General features: G+C 39.4%; 1 protein-coding gene and 1 long non-coding RNA gene across 2 annotated transcripts; both read right to left on the reverse strand.

The window, feature by feature from the left end:
- Positions 1-4,914: 4,914 nt before the first annotated feature.
- Positions 4,915-8,078, reverse strand: LOC132635135 (uncharacterized). Its single transcript, XR_009580447.1, has 2 exons — positions 7,745-8,078; positions 4,915-7,401 (listed from the first exon to the last, which is right to left on the reverse strand). It is a non-coding gene; the product is annotated as an uncharacterized LOC132635135 (long non-coding RNA).
- A 4,327-nt stretch (positions 8,079-12,405) lies between these two features.
- LOC132611432 (uncharacterized) lies at positions 12,406-18,127 on the reverse strand. The gene is made up of 7 exons (XM_060325861.1): positions 17,975-18,127; positions 16,704-17,699; positions 14,332-16,584; positions 14,130-14,225; positions 13,184-13,206; positions 12,552-12,798; positions 12,406-12,450 (listed from the first exon to the last, which is right to left on the reverse strand). Exons 1-7 carry the CDS (start codon positions 18,125-18,127, stop codon positions 12,406-12,408), a joined length of 3,813 nt encoding a protein of 1,270 aa, XP_060181844.1.
- Positions 18,128-24,130: the final 6,003 nt, after the last annotated feature.

Genomic DNA, 24,130 nt, shown 5'->3' on the forward strand with positions numbered 1-24,130 from the left:
ATAAGTGTGGCGCGCTTTACACCAATAAACGAGACTCTACTAGACACGGCTCGTAGACACACCCTAGGACGGAACTGCTCTGATACCACTTTTGTCATGACCCGACTAGGGGCCATGATGGGTACCCGGAGCTCGCTACCTAGCACCTCTCATTACACTAGTCATCATAGTCATTCTGAACACATATAACTCCAAGGCAATGCATGGATATACATAAGCCCTCACAGCTACAAAAATGATATACAATTGTACAATGCAATCATCATGGGACATCAACTACCCACACGTACATATCTACGAGCCTCTACTAGAGTAATAAACATAAGGTGGGATAGGACCTCGTCGAGGCCAAATGTGTACACAAAGTAATGTATCAAAATAGTACCCCGGAATAATGGAGTGCTCCTGTAATCTGCTGATCAGCTCCTATGAATCTGGGCCACCTCCCTGTCCTATGGGCATGAACACAACGTCCAAAAAGAAAAGACGTCAGTACGAATAAAGTACTGAGTATGTAAGGCATGGATAATACAAGCATAATAAGAAGTCATGAAACATAAGATGAAAATATAACCTGTTTATCCTTTAAAAGAAAACACATGTCATACATATCACATATACCATCATTGTTAACCCACGTCCGGGTAACCATCGCACGCCGCCCACTAGTGGTGTCATGTCCGGCCCTCTTGGCATGGTGTAATCATATGCAGCCCGCCTTCACTGTGACATGTCCGGACATCTTGGCACGGTGTAATCGTATGCAGCCCGCCTTCGCGGTGACATGTCCGGCCATCTAGGCATAGTGTAATCGTATGTAGCCCACCTTCGTGGTGACATGTCCGGCCATCTAGGCACAGTGTAACATCATCATCATATACTTATCATAAAGCATGCATTAAAACACAAAGATAATCTATAACTATATCGGGGTGACGTAAGGTCGAGAACCCTGATTCTATTATGGAGTAATCATAATCATCATACCTCACCTTGAAGGAACTACCATCATAAGGTGGGTCTAGCAATAATGAATAACTCCAAAGAATCGTACAAGGATCATTTGCTTCGTGGAAATATCATATCGTGTGCTTTAGGATCTCTAGGCTTAGACTCATCATCATCATTATCAATTTCATAACATATCTTCTATATTTATCTCATAGGAAGCTCTTTATAAACATTGACTCATATTTTCTGGAATGTAAGAAGGTCATGGAAGAGAAAGGAAGTCATGTCATAGGAATCATGCCTTAGAAAAGAAGGGACTAGCCTTACATACCCTTACGTTTTGCTAACTTTATCGCTTGAACGCTTCCCTCCAATATTCACGTTTCTACATTCAAGAGAGTTCGTACTAAAATTAGATAATCGAAAACATACTTGAGCTTAAGCTAAGGCTAACGAAAATTGGGTAATATCTCCTTTATCTCGATGACTTCCCCCACATAAAAACAACTCCCAACATCAATAAGGACACCCACAATATCTTAATCAATAACTTCATCAAGCTAGGCATTATTAAACCCTCAATATTACCTATCAAAATCCTTCATAACTCTAGCTATGGCATCATACCGTGTCCATCCTCATACAAGGCCTCTACAACATCTTTAATACTATTCATAACAAGATTATACTCATTACATATCAAGAGCTATGATTCAAGTTAAGTCATGATTCAAGAATATTACTATTTTCATATTTGCACTCCATATTCTCCTCCCTTCCATAATCCAAGTCTTTTAACCTCTCAATACTGTTAATAATAATGAATTGAATATAAATCTTACCTTTGATGATGTAGGAATGGAATTTGAATGCAATTACTTCACTTGGAGAAAACCCTATTTCCACAGCAAACGATTCTTGGTTTCCACAAACGCTAGAGAGTACTCTCACACTTGTTTCCACAATTTCTCGGTGTTTACTCCTTGATTTCTCTTGGGTATATGATGGTATAATGAGAGAATTTTTCTAGAACTTTCAGGACATAGAGAGAGGCTCAAATATGAAAATTTGGAGTCCAACTCGTCTATTTACAGCTGAAACTGGAATGTTCCAGATAAGCGGTTCGATGAGCGGGTTGATGGTCACGTCGACGTGTCGACGGTCCATCGACTTGCTATGTCAACCTGCTTTTACAGATCTGAAGTTGCAGAGCCATATTGAAGTGGCGATCGACAGCCTGTCTGTGTGTCGACGGTCCGTCGACGTGTCTCGTCGATCGGTTTCTCCAGATTAAGACTCTCAGAACATAACAACGGTTCATATTGACGGCCCGTCGACATGGTCGACGGTCCGTCGATAATGTCTGGTGTCTGCATATTTCCCTGAATCTGCTCAGCCTGCGTCGGTTCAATCCGTTCAACTTCTAATCCTATAATATACTTGGAATACCTGCTAGTACCTCCATACACGGGGTAAAATACTTAGCATCTCAATATTCGGGTACAAATCTCCATTTCGAGGCATACTTGACTAGAAAGCCATAAGTTTTTCCTACCATAAAAACGAGAGGTGTAACAGTCTTCTTCACGCTAATACACTTCTTTCTTTGGAATTTTAGGAATGTCATAATTCATTTCAGGACTAATTCATTTTCGTCTATATCATACTGTTAAAGTTAATATTCCATATCCTTTCATTTGCTTAGCTCATTTGTCCCGTAACTCTCCTTAACTACTTGTCTGCATCACCGCTATGCATCGTAGTTCTTCCAGTGTCCTGCTGCTTCCTGTTCTTATCATGAAATCCATACAAAGTACACTCTTTCCCTGCTTCTTTTGGTCAAGCCTTCATCCTTCTTTTTGCTGCTATGGCTAGTTCATATTTATAGATATTCCCCGTGCATTATTACTTCCTTTATGATCGAATCTCTATACTCTTTACAGCGGTTCTTATCCCCTGTCACTGATATATTGCCTCCTAGTCAGCTTTGTTAACTTATTATCTTCTCTCCTGTTCTTGGTGAGTGCTTGACTTCCTTCAACCAATTCATTAGTGTACCCTTCTTACTTCCATCCTTAGGGGTTTTGAGTTCGTAGAATATCCTTTCAGAAGTGCAAATCCGTTTTATCTCTAAGTCATCTTTTTGGAAGGGCTTCTCCGTTTTCGAGGTAATTGTGGCGTGTTATTATGGCTATGCATGCACCTCTTCGGACGCCCCTAAAAAGTCAAAAACCCCTTAGCATCTTCGCTAAACCTGCTTATTCTTTCCCAATTCACATTCCTGTTTGTTGTCACTACCCTCTAGTCCCACCTATCAAAATATGTTTTCGGGCCCTATACATTCGTCTTTTCGTTCTATACTACCATACTCTATTCCCTTCGTATCCTTACTTTTGAAATTCATCCGGATGGTCCTCTACCTTTACTGTCGTCCTAAACTCTCTCTCTCTCGGAAGCTTTACTTGGCCCTCGTTAGCAACATACTTCCCTTGCTCACACTTCTTCTCTTCTCAGGGCATCCTAATCTTCTTACTCTTGTATACTCACTTTCTTCCTTTCCCTAATGTTATTTGTCACGCCCTATTTTGAACGGGTGCAAGATAGTTTGCAACTTCACGGTTCTTCTATCTGGTTTTAAAAGGGTCAGAGTCGCCACCTAATTTTAGAAAATATTAGGAAACCAATTGTAAAATGTAGACTCCATTTTTTAGTCTTTGAAACCTGTGAGATTCTAGGTAAGAGTTTTATTTACCTCGAGGGGAAGGTGTTAAGCATCCCTCAGAGCCTATCCGAGGACAGTCTTTAAACTTAGTTTAATTAACACTAGAGGGGGATTTTTTACTATTACCTATTTGAAGAATTTGGAAAAGGAACTAGTCTCTCAAAACTATTTGTATAAAAAAAAAAAAAAAAAAAGGGGGGGGGGGGGGGGGGGGGGGGGTTAAAGTAATTATAATTATGTGAGTAAATGCATATTCATAAAGGAAAGGAAGTAGTTAACGCTAATGTATGCGTGAGAAAAATATGTATGACATTTAGAATAGTACGTTTAATATAGAATAAGCATATGTATATTTTTGATAGAATAATAATGCATCTATGTGATATGTATATCACGGTTGACTAAAAATAATTATTGATGACGTGATAGCACTATATAAATGCATATAATGTAAAAACGACCAACGGAATTAATGGAAATAAGATAGTATATGTATACTACATGTTAAAACATAGTATGTAGGCATACTCATTGTAAAGGAAAGTAATTAATACGAGTTGTAAAATTATATGTACTAGGGATGTATATTGTTTACAAAAAGAGTACATGTGTATTTTTGAAGATTAGGTATAAATATGATTATTGTATATAAGGACAGTATATATAATGTAGAGCATGAAAGTACACTTTTTTTTATGAGAAAAATAATATATGTACATGGAGTATGTTTATCATATGTAAAAATAGTATAAAGAGGTATATTTTTTAGAAATAGCCATGGAAAATATAATAATATGTATAAATATCTTGATATATATATATATATATATATATATATATGTATGTATGTATATAAAAAAAAAATAGAGTATGTACCTCGTAGCTCTTGCAAAATAACTTGAGTCACTATACTTGAGCCCTGATATAAAGTTCTTAATTAAACTTGAAAAGATTAAAATAATCTACTTTATGTCAATAATACAATAGTTGAAAAAACTGATTTGGGCCCTTTCTCAAAAAATCATTTTCCCTTTGAGCCAATGTAACCTCTTTGAAACCACATTCAAATCCATTTTGAGAAAAACTTGGCTTACGTCCTTATACTTGCAGATGGGCTAAAAAATATTATTATCCGCAACATAATTTGTAAAGAGGCTTCTACCATTTATACTAAAAAAAAAAAAATTAAAAGAAAAAATCATCTCATCCTGAAAGTACGCTAAAAGGAAGTCATTTAAAAATGATTAATAAAATACCTTTTACTCTAAATCAAGGTTAGCATCTAAAGAGGGAGGGAAATCAATGAGTGTTCACTATCATGTAACAGTCTGTTTACGCAAACAACAACAACAACAACCCAGTGAAATCCCACAACGTGGGGTCTGGGGAGGGTAGAGTGTGCGCAGACCTTACTCCTACCAAGGTAGGATGGCTGTTTCCGAGAGACCCTCGACTCAATAAAAACATAAAAAGAGGTCAGATACTGTTTACGCAAACCCAAACACAAATTAATCAAAGCGTAAATACAAATACCAAATTGGTACAATTGTTAGTCAAATCGTATGTAAAAAAAAAAAAAGATAAAAGCATGAAGAGAGGGAAAAGGACGTGGACGCGAACGAGGCTGCTAGACACAAGCGAATGACACTGCTGTTTCTCTATTTCCGAGCAGTCTTGGAGTTGTCATACAACTCCAGTATACTCCCACGTACATATGCAAAGAAAACAAAAGAAAGAAAAGGATTAGAAGCAATCTAAATTGTAAGGCAATCAAATTTCAAGACATTACGCATTGTTAACTTAAAAAGGATAGACTGTTTTAGTTATTATCTAGTGATAGAAACAAAAAAATGAATGCAAGAGATAAAAGAGGAGCTGGAAGACAAATTTATATTATTAAAATAAAGGGATGGCGCAGTAGTTAGTCACACTAATATCTAAGCAAATGCACATTTTGGAACTAATGCTACAACATGATAAAACAAAGAAAAACTACCGGGTTTAAACCTGTACTAAAACAACACAGGGACAGTTCCTTGGCACAATCAGTACTGCAGTTAATCATAGCAATAGATAGCAGCAACAAATTGCCTTAAACGCAGCCCAAAATGCAGCGGTAGTTTCACTAAAAATGTGGCATCTTTCAAACCCCAAAAATGCAGCAAAATTGTACCGAAGTACTGCAACTAAGCACGACATCTAGCTCAAAGGACACAAACAATTGGTTTCAAGTGTAGCAAAACAGCAAATAGCAGTGGCAACACAACAGCTCAAACAACAACAACAACAAAGACTATGGCAGCTATTTGCTACAGTATGCAGCAATAAAATTACTCACAGTATGGCATTTTTTCTCCCCCAGAATGCAATAAATTTATCCCAAAGTAAGGCATTTTGAGAGCCTCCAAAGTGCAGCAACAACACCAAGTGTTCATTCACATAAAGAAGTAGCATTTGAATAGCATATCACAAAGTAGGAACAACCATTTCAAATGTGACAGTGGTTCAACCAACAAACAGTTTTTCAAGGACTTGAACTAAAAAAAATCCTAATTCCAAGAAACATGCCTCAGAGAGAAGATTTTACCCATTTCTGGACCAAAATATGGTCATGACTTAACTGCATCTTGAGCATCTCGAAGACAAAACAAGTAAATCCTTTTTTAGAAAGAAAGAGAAAACCTTTAGACTTATCTGACAACATGAAAACCAGTTCTTAAATGTTTTAGGTAAAATACTTTGTTTAAACAACTCAATTATTATTTTTTACTGCCCTGACCAGTCAAGGAGGTTCGGACAGTTAACTTTCAACCAATATTTGACATACATGAACTACCAGAGCTACAACTTCAAACAACAAACAGCCCTGCTTGGAGTTACACTCTTATTCACCTTGTCCAACTACAACCATTTTAACTCAATTAGTTTCAAACAAAAATGCAATGGAGAGTTACAAACAGTATGACTACATCCACAACAATCCATAAACAAAAAATGAGGATCTTAAAGACTTGTACACATATAGTCCATGTTAATGAGTTTGGGACAATCATCTTCCAGTAGAATCTTAGAATAGTTTCAATGCTAGCACATGAATCATATAAAAATGTCAAGGTCTCAACCTAGATTAACTATTCCCAAAGAAAGCATCTTGAACGAAAAACAGCCTTAAAGCTCCGGTAATGTTTTATATTTGACACTAGCCAACGCATAGAAAAAATATATATAGCTAAAGCATAGTATCAGCCATACCAAACAATACACAACCTTAAGCACAGACTTTAATCCTCGTCATCAGTTTTACCCGACCTTAAACTGATCTAGTTCGAAACTAAAAGAAACAGCGACTATACTTAGCATATGAGAGAAAGCAAATTATTTACTTGACTCTAACAAGATTACAACTAAACACACTAAATAAATTCAGAAGTGACAGAACTAAAGAAATATAAAGAAAATGCCAAGACGAGCAACGATGGGGTTGAACACATATTCGACGAAATTAGTCACCTTACACTAATTTACAACAAACGAGGAGAGAACACATTCCAGCCAACCAAACCAAGCAAACGACGAGGAATACTTGAACGACTACATTTCTACTTCTTATAAAAATGAAAGACGAAGAGAGGATGAGTGTGATTACCTTCACCGTGACAGCGAACTGAGGCTATTGTCGTCGTTGAGTCTCCGAATCCGCTCAAAGTTGTTTGTTGTCAAGCCGAGAACTTGAAAGAAGATTTCAATAACCAAAATAACTTAGAGTTAAAAACTGGAATTTTCTCCCAACCCAAGTTCTAAAGCAATAGGAATTTTATAAGCGGGAAAACTTATGAAAAAAACAAAAGAGACTTTTTGTGGTCCTTCAACCTTGTTCCAAAACAGCCCATGGAGGCTGGTATTTATAGCCAAAGTCTTAGGGGATTTCATCAGCTTCTCCAAGAGGCTGAAAATTTCGGAATTCAAAAAAGAAGGGGAAAAGGTGACGTTTTGTTTTTTGATGGGAAGTTCTAAAAAAAAAAAAAGATTTTTGATGGATAATATCAAGAAAAAGGGGGTGAAAAATCTCACCTTTTCAGTTCGATTTGAGAGGAGAAAAGCCGTTGGGGTGTAGAGTATGGTGGTTCTTGCCATTGTTCATCGAATTGAAGGACTTTTATCTCCCAGACCGAAGGATTTAAGAATCTCTCCCTTTATAGCTTTTGGAAACGTCTTCAAAAAAAAAGGGAAAAGGTGATAGGTGATAGGCGATAGGAGATGCGTGATGTCGGCGCAGGAGTTTGTCCGGTGGTCCGATGGGTGCGGTGGCGGAAGTGACGTGATGGGGGGTGACAGGGTGGCGGCGATGGGGTGGGTGGTGACGTTTAGGGATGTTAGAGTATGAAGAAGGGGGTTGTTTGGTTAGTTTGGTTAGAATGGAAAATAATGGGTTGAAGACTTAGTTGGGGATTTAGTTGTAGGGGTTTGGGCCGGGTCATTTGGTGTTGGGCTGAACGTTTTTGGGCCACAGATTTTGTAGGATAGGAATAGGATTTGGCCCAAATTTTAGGTAGATGAATTATTTTCTAACCCCCTTTTTACTCTAATCAATTAATTAAAATATGCTTCCTTGTCCTAAATATTTCTCACAAGATATACACCTATACAAGTAATTTAATATACGTATTAAGTTTTAAAAATAGAGTAAGAAGATGATTAGTATAGTAATAAATAGGATTAAAGGAAAAATGTCATATAGGAACACCAACGCTATTTTTGAGTGATTTAATTGTAAAGAATGAAGTTTAGTAATTTTTAATAAAAATATGATGTTTGGTGATTTTTCAGAAATGATAGAAACCTTTCTTAATTTTGGAGAAATAATATCTTAAAAATAGCGTAGTAGCTAGTGAAAATATTCCAAACTCATTTTTGGGGAATTTTCGTGACTGAGAAGCATAGTGAAATTAATTAAACAAAAAAGAGGGCCAAAATTGGGTGTCAACAGCTTGTCCCTCTTCGACCAGGGATGATGAAAGAGTCTTTGGACGAAGACGTTGACGTAAACCCGATTTTTTCCCGACGAGTACATCAGATTTGGAAAGAGTACAACTACAAAGGGGGTAATTCTTTTGTGAATCGAGAGGTGAGTTTATGAATTTGTTACACCCTAGAAAATTTCGCGTTACTAAGTCTGCAGACGGCTTAATGTGAGCTCAAGGAGGAGCAAATATTACAAGTATAAAGGATGAAATTCTACTGTATTAGCATGAGGAAAGCATGAGTATGATATTTAGAATTCGTACAATATGATCGGAATGATACGTTAAAAGATATATAGCCCTCGTAACCGTAAGCTGAGGTGGGTCCCACATGATGGGGTTTTTATAAAGGACATATGAAAAGTTATATGAACGATATATGTGAAGTTAAACACAACTCAAGAAGGACCCTTGAGCCAAATCCAAGTGTAAGCCCTCCAAAAAGATGTTTTTAAGTTACGTTTTCGGGTGAACTGACTTCGGGAGGCCATAACCCCATCATTTTTTGGGAATTGGGGAAAACTCCAAATATGAAAGTTGTATATAATTGAATTAGCTTTCCAACCATATGTCGTGAGCCTTCATGAGACATATGGATAAAAAGTTATGGACGTTTTAAGGCAGAAAGGTCAGGCTAGGCAGTGGGCTCGGCCCAACCAGACTCCAAGTCGGGTCAGGCCCACTTCCCTTGCTATTTAAGGAAAAGTTTCACCCTTATCTGCCTCATTTTCATACCAAACGATCCAGAATATTTTAGAGAGAGGGAAGAGAGCCCTTAGAGAGAGAAATCAAGTTTTGATCAAGTTCGAGGTTCCGAATTCCGAGGCTCGTGAAGAGTAAAGTGTAGTACAAGTTGTTGCTGTCTTTTTAAGCTAAAAGTTGAACTTGGGGGATGTTGGTTTCGTGGTGGCTGCTCATATAAGATATTTTTAAAATGTTAATGATGTTCTTATCATGATCATTGATAGATTTGACGGGTTACAATAGAGAAAATGACGTTGAAAGTTCTGTTATCATTTTTGGATATCAAATAAGTTGGGGTCTGTTTTGGTATGATTAAATGGATAGAATTATTTGGATATTGATATAAAATGATTGTTGATATTTTTGTTGATGTTGTTGATAAGTTGGTGTTCTTGAATTTGGGAGAATAAAGTGAATGTAGATATCGTATACAAAGCGTATACTGGGCTGTTTTGGTGTATATCTTTGGGAGTTGATGCTTTGAGTTTAAAGAGGCTTATATAAGATGGTTGTTGTTATTGTTGGTTGTTGATTGCATTGTTAAATTGAATTGGAATTACGGAATATTTCAGGGAAAATGCTGCACAAATTTACGGAAGTTAATTATGAGCTTAGAGAAGTATATGAACCTCTTTCAAGTTGTCTACCGTTTCCTTTACCTTGATTGTATATTGGCCAGTGTTTGGAAGAATAAGTTAAGCTAATCACGTAAGCGACAAGGTATGTAAGGCAAACCTTTCTTCCTTTGGCATGATTCTTGTGATATTCATTCTATATGTACTCCATATGATTCTATTCTTAGACGAGTAAGGTCTAAATGTTTCTTGTGATGGCTTATTGATATTGTACTCCTATTTTGTTCCAAAGGGAACACCCATAAGGTGCCAATTTGAGTTGTGTATATGGTTTTACTAATGATTTCGAGGAAATTAGTTTTATACTAAAGGAAACATAAAGTTTGATTTTCAAAACCATTCCGAAGGGGGTGCGAGATTTTATTACTTCATTTCATTTACGATTTATGTTTGCATTCCATAGTATCATCCCTTTGTATTGATATGATCATTTATTCTTTGGGTAGGGCAATAAGATGAATTTGAGTAGAATATAGGTAGTAAGAATTTCATAACAATTCTACCCTCAAACCTGGAAGTATGTCCTCCAATGTCTGGTGAGATACAAATTTGATAACTTCTTATAAAGACTAAGGCTAATAACTGAATTGTGATGAATTGATTAGTGACTTATGATATGGATTGAAATTGATATTTGTGGATTTAGTTTGTGTTGATATGATGGTGATATTAAGTAGGAAGCGGCTACCCGAAGGGGCCATCATTATTAAGCCGGAAGCGGCTGCCCGAAGGGGCCATCATTATTATGCCGGAAGCGGCCGTCCGAAGGGACTATTGTGATACTAGCCGGAAGCGGCTGTCCGAAGGGACCATTCGGTTAACATGTCCGAAGCGGCATGTGTGTTGGATTGAATTATTTGCTTAAAGATTGTTTTAAGACTTCATGTGCACATTTATGTTTCTTCTAGCGAAGGCTGTAAGTATTGAGTTAGATTGTGATTTCTTCTCTCCTAAATCAAATTATGATTATGATTTGTTACCACCTTACATACTCTGTACATTGTCCGTACTGACGTCCTTTTGCCTGGGGACACTGCGTTCATGCCCGCAGCCCCAGATTGTTTGGCAGGTTAAGTGTATAGCTAGAATGTTTGGACGTCAGCTGGGATTGGCAAGTTCCACCTCATTCTAGAGCTGTGCTGAGTCATGTATAGATATGCATAATTATGGGTATGTCAGGGCCCTGTTCAGTTCACTTCTTAGAGACTTCTGCAGACAGTGTCCTGTGGTATATTTGTCGAGATGTCGACAAAGTGATGTCAGTTGAGTCATTTGTGGATTTTAAAAGAGTATGTATTTTGGATGATTTCAATTGGTTTAAAGTACTTATTTGATTGTAAGTTTTCATAATCGTTATAAAGATAATGATTTCTATTTGGAAAAGTTTCATGTTTTTAAGAGTTTTTGAAATGACAGGTTTTGATAGAGCGAGTGTCTAAGGGTTCGCTCGAGTCTGATGGGAGTCGGGTGCTCGTCATGCCCAACCATTGTTAAAGTGTGACAGAATTCGACCGAACTCTGGTTCCTGAGTAGCCTACATATCTCGGGTTATAAGAGAATCAGGTCGATGTAGTTCGAACAAGAAGCGATAAGATTTTGAGAGGTCCTTAAAATTTTGCCCCAGTGTCTGAATTATGAGGACACTGGCTCTCTTGTTATGGACAGGGGATAATACTTTTGTTGGATATTTGGAAGGTTGAGTTGTTGAAATTTTTTTAGTGATCCTCAAAATTTGTCCCAGTGTTGTAGTTATGGTAACGCGAGGTTTCGGAGATAGAAAGGGTAGTGGTTTTAGCATGAGCGAAAATAGCTAGAATGGAATATGACTAGCTTTACTCTGAGTCCCCCACGGGAATTAATTCAGATGTGTTTTAAAGAAAACGAGAAGGTAAAATGTTTTTGAGGGATCCTTAAAATTTGTCCCAGTGTCGAATTATGGTGACACTAGATGTTGTTAAGAATATACTGTCAAGTTTTGGGAAATATTGCCGATGAAAAAGGTCTTTCTAATGACGGGATCTACCTTTGCAGCTTCTTGATTATAAATATGGCTGTCGCAACACACCCATAAGCGAGACTCTACACGAATGCATCTACGTGCTATCATAGTATCATATCAGCTCGTCGTAGGGAACTGATCCTCAGAATTGTCCCAGTATCTCATTAGGACGACCTTAGGATGCGAAAGAATTTGACTGAGTTTCTAGAATGTAGATTCTCCAAAGAAGTGACTTCTAAAAAATTGAAAGAAAAACTGGTTGGCGAGCTAAAGCGAAGAGCGGATTCATTGACTCTAGCTTGTGAGTTTGATGTCCTCATCAAGCGGGGCACCTCAGTTCGCTGTGGCAGAGATAGTTCCACGTTGTATTGTGTTCATCTGCAAAAATGTAAAGATACCTGTGCAGTTCAAAGTTATAATGTAATAATAACATAAGGAAATAAAGGAAGGGATTATAGACAAACTAGAATTAAAAGCACCGATTTGCGGAGCGACTGAAATGTAAAGCTTCCGGCTGGCGGAACAACTGTAATGTAGAGGCTTCCGGCTGGCGGAGCGAGCGTAATGTAAAGCTTCCAGCTGGCGGAGCAACTGTAATGTAAAGCTTCCGGTTGGCGGAGCAACTGTAATATAAAGCTTCCGGCTGGCGGAGGAACTATAATGAAAAGGCTTCCGGCTGGCGGAGCAACTGTAATGTAAAGTAAAAATCTCTGATTGGCGGAGCAACTGTAATGTAAAGTAAAAATCTCCCGGCGGAGCAACTGTAATGTAAAGTAAAAATCTCCGATTGGCAGAGCAACTGTAATGTAAAGTAAAAACTCCGACCGACGGAGTTGTTGACGAAGTTAGACGGCGGTCCCCGATTGGTGGGGTAATTGGCGTTGTTAGACGGCATCCTCGATTGGCGAAGTTAGTCGGCACAATTAGATGGTATCTTTGACCGGCGAAGTTAGTCGCAGTTAGATTGTGTGTTCGATTGGCGGAATTCGTCGCAGTTAGATCGTATCTCCGATCGGCGGAGTTAATCTCTGTTAGATCGTATCTTCGATTAGCGGAGTTATTATTAAGGAACAAGGCTGCTACGGGGGCCCCCATCTCTCGAATAATCGACCTTGACCTTGCTTCTGGAGATACCTGCAAATTTAAATGGAATGTTCAGAGATGAATAAGCCAAGATAACAAAATAGAATATGAGAAGGTTATTTTTGGCTCATGGTGTAATGATGGATCTTGTGATGCTTCCACCGGAAGCTCGCTTTGATGTCATCTTGTCCTAATTCCTGTCAATCCTGTACTCAAAGAAAAATTCTTAGTTTGTGTCGATTTGTGTCGATCGTGACCCTAGCCTTGTCACTTGAATCCTTTGAGCTTCTTTGGTTGCGAAGATCTCTGTCCGGAGACTTGGTAAGTGGAAAAATACGTAAATGCAATGTGAAAGAAAAAGGAAAATATGGTATTTTAGAAATCAGATATGCACGTATATGTACTACGTATAAATGTGATAAAACTCTATAATTTTTTAGATTATGACATGTTCCGAAATGCATTGAGCTTCTCCATTCCGACACCTGCATCCAAACGGTGTCTTTGCATAGTCTGTTCCTCTGATGACGCTTCTTCGTATTCAAGCCAGGTGTCGCGATGTCTTTGACGATGAGACCGATCCTAATCTATAGTTACATTACAAAGAAAAGGTTTCCTAAGGGTATGACCGAACCTTTTTAGGTTGCCTACGTATCCCAAATAGGAATCAGGTCTGTACGTAGTTCGAGGGTAGAAATGCAAAGAAAATAATATGTAATGTGATGTGACCGAGCCTGACTCAGGCTGCCTACGTATCCAAATAGAATCAGGTCGTAACGTAGTTCAATTACAACAGAAGGGTAAAATAATGCAATGACCGAGCCTGACTCAGGCTGCCTACGTATCCAAATGGAATCAGGTCATAACGTAGTTCAATTACAATAAAAAAGAAGATTAACAAAGGGACCGAATCTGGTGGGGATTGCCTACGTATCCCACCGTGGGAAATCAGGTCGAATCGTAGTTCCAATTACATGAAGATAATGTTTTTGGGATCTTCTATTACAAGAGACTGGGCCCGATGTGGGTTGCCTACATATCCCACCGTGGGAAGTCAGGTCAGCATAGTTCTGTTACAATAGAAATGCAAATTAAAATGGAAAAGAAGAGCTAGCTTGGATGTCTTCAGATGTAGTACTTCTTGATCGAGTCTTAGTTGATGGGCTTCGTGCTCACTTTACCATCCATTTCTGCCAAAATCAATGCTCCTCCTGAAAGCACTCGATGAACCACGTATGGACCTTGCCAATTTGGTGCGAATTTCCCTCTAGCTTCGTCCTGATGAGGAAATATTCGCTTTAAAACCAACTGCCCTGGTTTGAATTTCCTAGTCCTTACTCTCTTGTTAAATGCCTTGGACATCCTGTTTTGATAAAGCTGACCGGGACAGACATCGTCCATCCTTTTCTCATCAATGAGCATCAACTGTTCGTGTCTACTACGTATCCATTCCGCATCGTCCAAACCAACATCTTGGATAATCCTAAGAGAAGGTATCTCTACTTCTGCGGGTATCACAGCTTCGGAACCATAGACCAGCATATAGGGAGTTGCTCCTGTGGATGTTCTAGCAGTGGTACGGTAACCAAGAAAATCATATGGAAACTTTTCATGCCACTGCCTGTGACTGTCTGTTATCTTCCTTAAGATCTTTTTGATGTTCTTATTTGCTGCCTCGACTGCTCCATTCATCTGTGGTCGATAAGCTGTGGAATTTTGGTGGGCGATCCTAAACTTTTCACAAGTCTCTCTCATAAGATCGCTGTTGAGATTGGCCACATTATCTATAATTGACTCTGGAATCCCAAATCGGCAAACTATATTGTTGCGAACAAAATCTACTACCACCTTCTTTGTTACTGCCTTGTACGTTGAAGCTTCGACCCATTTGGTGAAATAATCGATGGCCACCAAGATGAAGCGATGTCCGTTTGATGCGGGGGGCTCGATAGGTCCAATCACATCCATGCCCCAAGTAGCGAACGGCCAAGGGGAGCCCATTACATTGAGCTCATTTGGGGGAACTCGAATGAAATCTCCGTGAACTTGACATTGATGACACTTTTGTACATAGCGAATGCTGTCTCTTTCCATAGTCATCCAAAAGTATCCCGCTCTCAGAATCTTCTTTGCCAAAGTGAATCCGTTTATGTGGGGTCCACATGTCCTTGCGTGTACTTCTTCTAGCAACCTCATCGCCTCTGTGGCATCCACACATCTTAGCAATCCCAGATCTGAAGTCCTCCTATATAGGATTTCTCCGTTAAGGAAAAAGTGATTTGTCATTCTCCTCAAGGTCCGCTTCTGTTTGTCAGTTGCATTTTCCGGATATTCTCTCGTCTCGAGCAACTTCTTAATGTCGTAGTACCATGGCTGGCCATCCAATTCCTCATTGACATGAAAACAATATGCTTGCTGATCGTGTATTTCTACCTTGATAGGGTCGATGTAATTCTTGTCCGGATGTTGGTTCATTGATGACAATGTCGCAAGGGCATCAGCAAACTCATTTTGGATTCGAGGCACATGCTTGAAGTCAATCTCTCTGAACTGCTTGCACAACTCCTTCACGCAATATAAGTATGGAAGAATTTTTACATTCTTGGTGTTCCATTCTCCTAGTACCTGATGAACTAATAGGTCAGAATCGCCTATTACCAAAATTTCTTTGATGTTCATATCAACTACCATCCTAAGCCTGAGGATGCAAGCTTCGTATTCCGCCATATTGTTCGTGCAGGGAAATCTGATCTTTGCCGAGATAGGGTAGTGCTGACCCATCTCGGAAACAAAAACTGCTCCTATTCCGACTCCTTTGAAATTTGACGCTCCGTCAAAGAACATCCTCCATCCTGAATAAGTCTCTGAAATATCTTCCCCTGCGAACAGTACCTCCTCATCAGGAAAATAGGTTGTAAGCGGTTTGTATTCATTGTCTACAGGGTTCTCTACAAGGTGATCCGCCAAGGCCTGGCCCTTGATGGCCTTCTGAGTTATGTACACGATGTCAAACTCACTTAACAAGATCTGCCATTTTGCTAATTTCCCGGTAGGCATCGGCTTTTGGAAGATGTATTTGAGTGGATCCATCCTTGAGATCAAGTACGTGGTGTACGCAGATAAATAGTGCCTCAACTTTTGTGTGATCCAAGTCAAAGCACAGTATGTGCGTTCCAACAAAGTGTACCTTGCCTCGTACGGTGTGAATTTCTTACTTAGGTAGTAAATGGCTTGCTCCTTTTTCCCCGTCTCATCGTGTTGTCCCAACACACATCCAAACGCACCATCCAATTCGGACAAGTACAGCAATAGAGGTTTTTCCGGTTCTGGCGGGACCAATACGGGTGGACTGGACAAGTACTCTTTGATTCTGTCAAAGGCCTTCTGACACTCTTTTGTCCATTTTGTGGCAGCATCTTTCTTCGGCAGCTTAATATAGGTTCACAAATCACCGTCGATTATGCGATGAATCGACTAATGTAATTGAGCCTTCCGAGGAAACTCATTACATCTTTCTTGCTCTTCGGGGGAGGCATGTCTTGGATTGCCTTGATTTTTGAAGGATCCAACTCTATACCTTTTCTGCTAACAATGAATCCCAATAATTTTCCAGCAGGAACTCCAAATGCACATTTTGCTGGATTCAACTTCAAGTTGTACTTCTGCAATCGTTCAAAGAACTTCCTTAGGTCAGTAAAATGATCTGAACTCCTTCGAGATTTGATAATAACATCGTCCACGTAAACTTTGATCTCCTTATGAATCATATCATGGAATAAAATAGTCATGTCCCTCATGTAGGTCGCACCAGCATTCTTAAGGCCAAATGGCATTACTCGGTAGCAGTACACTCCCCATGGAGTGGTAAATGCCGTCTTTTCTGCATCATCCTCATGCATCAAAATCTGATGATATCCTGCAAAGCAATCGACAAATGATTGCAGCTCATGTTTTGCACAGTTATCGATGAGTATATGGATGTTTGGAAGGGGGAAGTCATCCTTAGGACTAGCTTTGTTGAGATCCCGATAATCCACACATATCCTGATTTTTCCATCCTTCTTTGGAACGGGCACAATGTTGGCCAACCAGGAAGGGTAGTTTGTAACCCTTACGACATTTGCTTCAATCTGCTTAGTGACTTCTTCTTTGATCGTTAAACTCAAATCGGGCTTGAACTTCCTTGGCTTTTGCTTGATCGGCGGGCGGGTAAGATCAGTTGGTAGCCTATGAGAGACGATGTCGGTGCTCAGCCCAGGCATGCGGTCGTAGGACCAAGCAAATACGTCGACATATTGCTTAAGCAATTCCAATAATTCTTTCTTCTGTTCATCTTCTAAGTGTATGCTGATCCGAGTTTCCTTCACTGCTTCGCCGTATCCTAAGTTAACTATGTCAGTTTCATCCAAGTTCGGTTTCTTTTGATTCTCAAGTTGCTCGATCTCTTGCGGAAGATTCTCAGGCATCATGCTATCGTCGTATTCCTCGTAATCTTGCTCGCCGTTTGTTCGTCGTATTCCTCGTAATCTTGCTCGTCGTTTGTACTTTGCTCAACGGTTTCGTTACATGTTATAATCATAGAATGAATATTTTTACTAGTTTGAGTGCAGAAAAGGAAAAGCGAGTATAAGTAAGATATGATATTTTAATAGAAAAATAAAAAAGCATTTTCATTAAAGGAGCATTCAATGCTTTTAAAGAAACAGGCGGATGACAAAAGAGCACAGACATGATTCAAGCCTCAATTGATCATGCTATTTTGAAAACAAATTACAATTCCACATTACCAAGACTCCCGGCGAACCAAGGATGGGCTGACAGTCCAATTCTGCAAGATCTCTCCTGGTTCGGCATCACGAATAGTCGGTGTCTCGGCATCTGCTTCAGTCTCCCCACAATACTCCTCGATCATTGTCACGAACAAGTTCTCCATTCCTTCTATAATATCTTCATCGACTTCCGGCACAATCATCTTGTCACGACCCAGCTAGGGGCCGCGACGGATATCCGGGGCTAACCACCGAGCACCGCTCGTTCTATTACTCGTCTTACTCATTCAATGCTCTTCTATCAATTTCATATTTAAATCATAAGAAAATCATCTTCCATTTGAAAACGTAAATACTTTCATATACATACGCCTCTCGGCCATCAAAATAATATATATACATAATAGCATCTCGTGAGACCATCTAACCCACACTGCGTATCTACGAGCCTCTACTAGAGTACTAGACATAAGGACGGGACAAGACCCCGTCATGTCCAAAATATATACATGAATATACACAAATAATAATCATAAGCACCTCCGGAACAAGGGAGTGCTCTCTATTCAGCTACTGGCTCCTATGAGTCTGGAGCAAAATCTCCTCCCTGTCTACCTGTGGGCATGAACACAGCGTCCAACGAAAACGGACGTCAGTACGAATATTGTACTGAGTATGAGAGGCATAAACAATAATGAACATAAATAAAATAGGGAAGCATCAATTGAGGAGCAATCTGTAACTGACTGTGAATCATACAAGAAATAAATCATGTTGTATTACTCATACTCGTCCTCATATCATATATGCATAAATGTATAAGTGGAAGCTGCCCGTCCATGTAGGAACGGTGTAATAATAACTAACCTGCGTCCAGGTCTCCCGCGTCCGGGGTATAAGCTGCCCACTATAGTGGTGTGTATATCTGTCTGACCATATGGGTACGGTGTAATATCATCATCATAACATGCTCATCATCATGTACCCCTCATCATATGCTCATCACAGTATTGCTTATCATAATACATGCATAAAGACTCATGGACAATTATACTTGGGCGGGGTGACGTGAGGTCGTATTCTATGCCACAATCGATGCTTTTCTGCTACCAGTTTTACTTGTTTTAAAGCAAGTCTAGGTGATTTTACGCGACATTATGTGTTTTTTTCAATAAACGGAACAGATTTGGAATGAACAGTAGTTGAAAGTGCAACAGTGGTCGTAAACTCAGTTTGCGGTCCGTATTCTGAAATACGGGCCGTATTCCGTGGGCGTATTTTAGGATGACAGAACCAGAAAGTCAGGCTGAGGACATGGTGATTTACGAACTCAGTTTACGGTCCGTCTTTCAGTTTACGGTCCGTATTTCAAGGCGTATTTAACCATTCAAGCATTTGGCAAAAAGTCGAAGTTTTGGAATTTGAAATGCGACATGGCATTTTATGGCCCGTAAACCACTTTACGGTCCGCATTTCATTTTACGATCGACTGGGCCAAAGTGCAAATCTGCAACTTTCATGTTTTCAGATCCTATAATTAGTCATTGTGGAGCATTCACGAGTATTCTGACTCACCTAGAAGGAAGTAGTATATAAGGTGAGTATGTACAATACATAATATCATCGACCTTTATAGGAACATCATATGATAGACTCCTGGCTTTCCGGGATATAGGAAATTCATGAAGGGGAATGAAGGATCATACCATCGGATTCATGCCATAGAAAGAAAGGACTGACCTCACATACCTTTTACGTTTAACTAATCCATCGTTCGCTTATTCTCCTTCAATGCCACGTTCTACCTTCAAGAGAATTTGTATTGACATTAGCTAAACAATTACAAGAACGTGCTAACTATTTCTAGGAGAAAATTGGGCAACATTTCCTTTGTTTATACTACTTTTCCCACATCATATATCAACTCCCAAACAACCACAACAACATTCACAATATAGCACAAAAATCATCATTTATCTACATTTACACAATTCACCATTTCCTTCCAATTTCTCCACAATTATGGTCATAGTTCATTATCGCGATTTTCATATATAATACTTATTCCATGTTATAAATGTCATTTATAACATATTTACAATCTCAACATATCCATTTTCATGATTCCTTCCAACCACTATTCATCCATGATACTATTCACACATTTATGACCCACTTTCTACACTTTTCTACAATCCAAGTGTTTCAGCCTATCAATACTTCAAACATCATGGGAATACCATAAAACTTACCTTAGATGTTGTAGGAACAAGCCTTGAGTAGCAATACTCTTCTTGCACCAAAAACCCTAACTCACTCCCTTTGAATTTTCTTGGCTTAGATGACTTTATTGAGTTTGTTACTCTTGATTCTTGTTGGTTTGATGAAGTTGATCATCAATTTCCTTTGAATTCTTGTGGATGAAATATATGGAGCCTTCTAGAGGTCTGGAGAGATGAAGAAGTGTGAAATGAAATGAAATGAGAAGGGTCCCTTATATTAAATCATAAAAGCTGTCCCGACCAACTTATACGGACCAATCTAAGGGACGTCATTACTCGTCTCTAAGACTTCATTAGAACGTCTTTAACTTAATGCTTGTAATTCTTGTCCGACACACAACATATGATTTGCTTTCCTTAACAACTTTCTTTCCTTGCCTTATATGCCTTCAAAATCTCGTTTAGGGTCATCAAATACTATTTCTCACTCATCAAAACATTGTATACGCTATGCCCTTCGTTAGCCTATCCACTGTACGTTCACGGGGAATTTTTTCCCGAGGTGTAACATTCTTCCCCCCTTTTGGAACATTCGTTCTCGAATGTTTAGTCATCGGGGATTCTAGAAGAATTCCGCCAGAGTCTCCCCTATGTTATGGCACTACCATCCTGACACAACAACTCATAATGTCACTGCCTCACAGGGTCATAACACAATAAACTCTAAGAAAGATTTACGAAAGCTCCTGAAAGTAAGGGAAATAATATCTGAGTAATGATGGAAATAGGGGTGTTCAGATGCTCTAATTATTACACTTCACTTACTGCATACATACCTTATATTGTTGGCGTTTCATCTGGAATCTCTCCCGGGGGTTGGAATAAGTGTAGATATGTGGATTTCATTTCCTCTTCCGCTTCCCAAGTCATCTCTTCTCGGTTGTTGTTTCGCCACAACACTTTGACTGAAGCTACGTCCTTATTTCGAAGTCTTCGTACTTGCCTGTCTAGGATGGCAATAGGCATTTCTTAAGCTACATGACCCACCTTGCGGATGATTTTGTAAGGTCCGATGTATCGAGGACTTAACTTCCCTTTCTTGCCAAATCTCATCACCCCTTTCATTGGTGACACCTTCAAAAATACCCAATCATCAACTTGAAATTCCAAGTCTCGCTGGCGGTTGTCCGCATAAGACTTTTGGCGACCTTGGGCTGTCAACAATCGATCTCGGATCACTTTGACTTTTTCTACCGCTTGCTAAATCAATTTAGGGCCTATCAATTGCACTTCTCCTGTTTCGAACCATCCAATTGGAGATCTGCACTTTCTTCCATACAAAGCTTCATACGGAGCCATTTGAATACTAGAATGGTAACTATTGTTGTATGCGAACTCACCCAGAAGTAAGTGAACATCCCAGCTACCACCAAAATATAATACACATGCCCGTAGCATATCCTCCAACGTCTGAATAGTACGTTCGGCTTGTCCATCAGTCTGTGGATGAAATGCTGTGCTAAGCTTCACTTGGGTACCTAGACCTTCTTGAAAGGAATTCCAGAACTTAGCTATAAATTGCGATCCTCTATCTGTAATAATGGATAGTGGAATACCATGGAGCCGCACAATTTCTTTAAGATACAACCTTGCATAGTCTTCTGCCGAGTATGTGGTTCTGACTAGAAAAAAATGGGCTGCTTTTGTTAACCTGTCCACAATCACCCATATGGAATCATACTTGCCTCGAGAACGAGGTAATCCCACAATAAAATCCATGTTGATCGCTTCCCATTTCTAAGTAGGGATTTCCATTTCTTGCAATAACCCTCTTGGCTTTTGATGTTCGATCTTTACCTGTTGGCAATTTGGACATTGGGCTACAAATTCTGCTATATCTCTCTTCATACTGTCCCACCAATATATCAATTTAAGATCATGATACATCTTAGTTGCACCAGGGTGAACAGAATACCGAGAGTAATAGGCTTCTTCTAGAATTTGTTGGCGCAATTCTACCACATTCGGCACACATAGCCTGCTTTGGTATCTAAGAATTCCATCTATCGAAGTTTTAAACGGAGATCTCTCTTTTTCATGAAGTGTGTCTCTATACTGGCTCAACTGCGGATCTTCTTACTGACGCTCTTTCACTTCCACATCCAAGGACGAAATCGTGGGATCACTAATACTAATCCCTGCATTACCCGAATCAATTACACGTACTCCAAGATTAGCTAGTTGGCGAAGCTCATGAATCATTTCTTTCTTTTCCGAAGGAACTTCGCATATACTATCCATTGACCGGCGACTAAGCGCATCAGCTACTACATTTGCTTTCTTGGGGTGGTATAAGATATTTACATCATAATCTTTCAATAATTATATCCATCGCCTTTGCCACAGATTTAACTCCTTCTGTTTGAAGATGTATTGGAGACTCTTGTGATCTGTATAGATATCAACATGCACTCCATACAAGTAATGTCTCCACATCTTTAATGCGTGAATAATTGCAGCCAATTCAAGATCATGAGTTGGGTAGTTCTTTTCATGTTTTCGCAGCTGTCTCGAAGCATAAGCAATAACTCTACCATGCTGCATTAGTACACACCCTAACCCAACGCCAGAAGCATCACAGTACACAACATAGCCATCTGGCCCTTCTGGAAGTGTTAAAACCGGAGCTGAGGTCAATCTGTCTTTCAACTCTTTGAAGCTGTGCTCACAAGCATCATTCCACTGAAATTTGGCTGACTTCTGGGTTAGCTTCGTCAATGGGGCTGAAATAGATGAAAAGCCCTCTACGAATCTTCTATAATAACCTGCCAATCCCAGAAAACTACGGACTTCTGTAGGCGTTGTAGGCCTTGGCCAAGTCCTCAGAGCTTCAATTTTCGGAGTGTCGACTCGAATGACATCATCTGAAATAACATGGCCCAGAAACGTTACAGAATTCAGCCAAAACTTGCACTTTGAAAATTTTGCATATAATTCTCGGGCTCGAAGAATTCCCAGAACAATACGTAAATGATCTACGTGTTCTGATTCTGTGCGAGAATACACCAGAATATCATCGATGAATACTATCACAAATAAGTCCAAGAGTGGCCTGAATACATTATTCATCAAATTCATAAACATGGCCGGAGCATTAGTCAACCCAAACGACATCACCCGAAACTCATAGTGGCCATATCTCGTTCTGAAGGTTGTTTTAGGAATATCTTCTTCTTTAACCCTCACTTGATGATAGCCTGACCTCAGGTCTATTTTAGAAAACCACTTGGCACCCTGCAGCTAATCGAATAAATCGTCAATCCTCGGGAGAGGATATTTGTTCTTTATCGTCACCTTATTCAGCTACCTGTAATCGATGCACATCCGTAGGGAACCATCCTTCTTTCTCACGAACAAGACTGGTCTCCCCACGGTGATGAACTGGGTCTAATAAACCCCTTCTCAAGCAAATCTTTCAACTGTACTTTTAGCTCTTTCAATTCTGCCAGAGCCATTCGATACGGAGGAATAGAAATAGGCTTGGTGTTCGGAAACACATCAATAGCGAAGTCAATTTCTCTTTCTGGAGGAAGACCTGGAAGTTCATCTGGAAATACATCCGGAAATTCATTCACTACCGGAACGGATTGGAAATTTGGTGACTTTGCCTTGGTGTCATGAACCCGAACTAGATGACAAATAGCCCTTGGCTATCATCTTTCTTGCCTTAAGGTAGGAAATAAACCTACCTTTCAGAGATGTTGCATTACCCTTCCATTCAAGCACGGGCTCTCCCGGAAATTGGAATCGAACCACTTTCAATCGGCAATCAACATTTGCATAGCACGAGGCCAACCAATCCATACCCATAATTACATCGAAATCTAACATTTCTAGTTTGATCAAATCAGCTTCGGTTTGGCGATCACATATCACAAGTACACAATTTTTATACACTTGTCTCGCTATCACGGGATCACCAAT

This window comes from Lycium barbarum, chromosome 1, assembly GCF_019175385.1.
Source record: "Lycium barbarum isolate Lr01 chromosome 1, ASM1917538v2, whole genome shotgun sequence".
NCBI classification, from domain to species: domain Eukaryota; kingdom Viridiplantae; phylum Streptophyta; class Magnoliopsida; order Solanales; family Solanaceae; genus Lycium; species Lycium barbarum.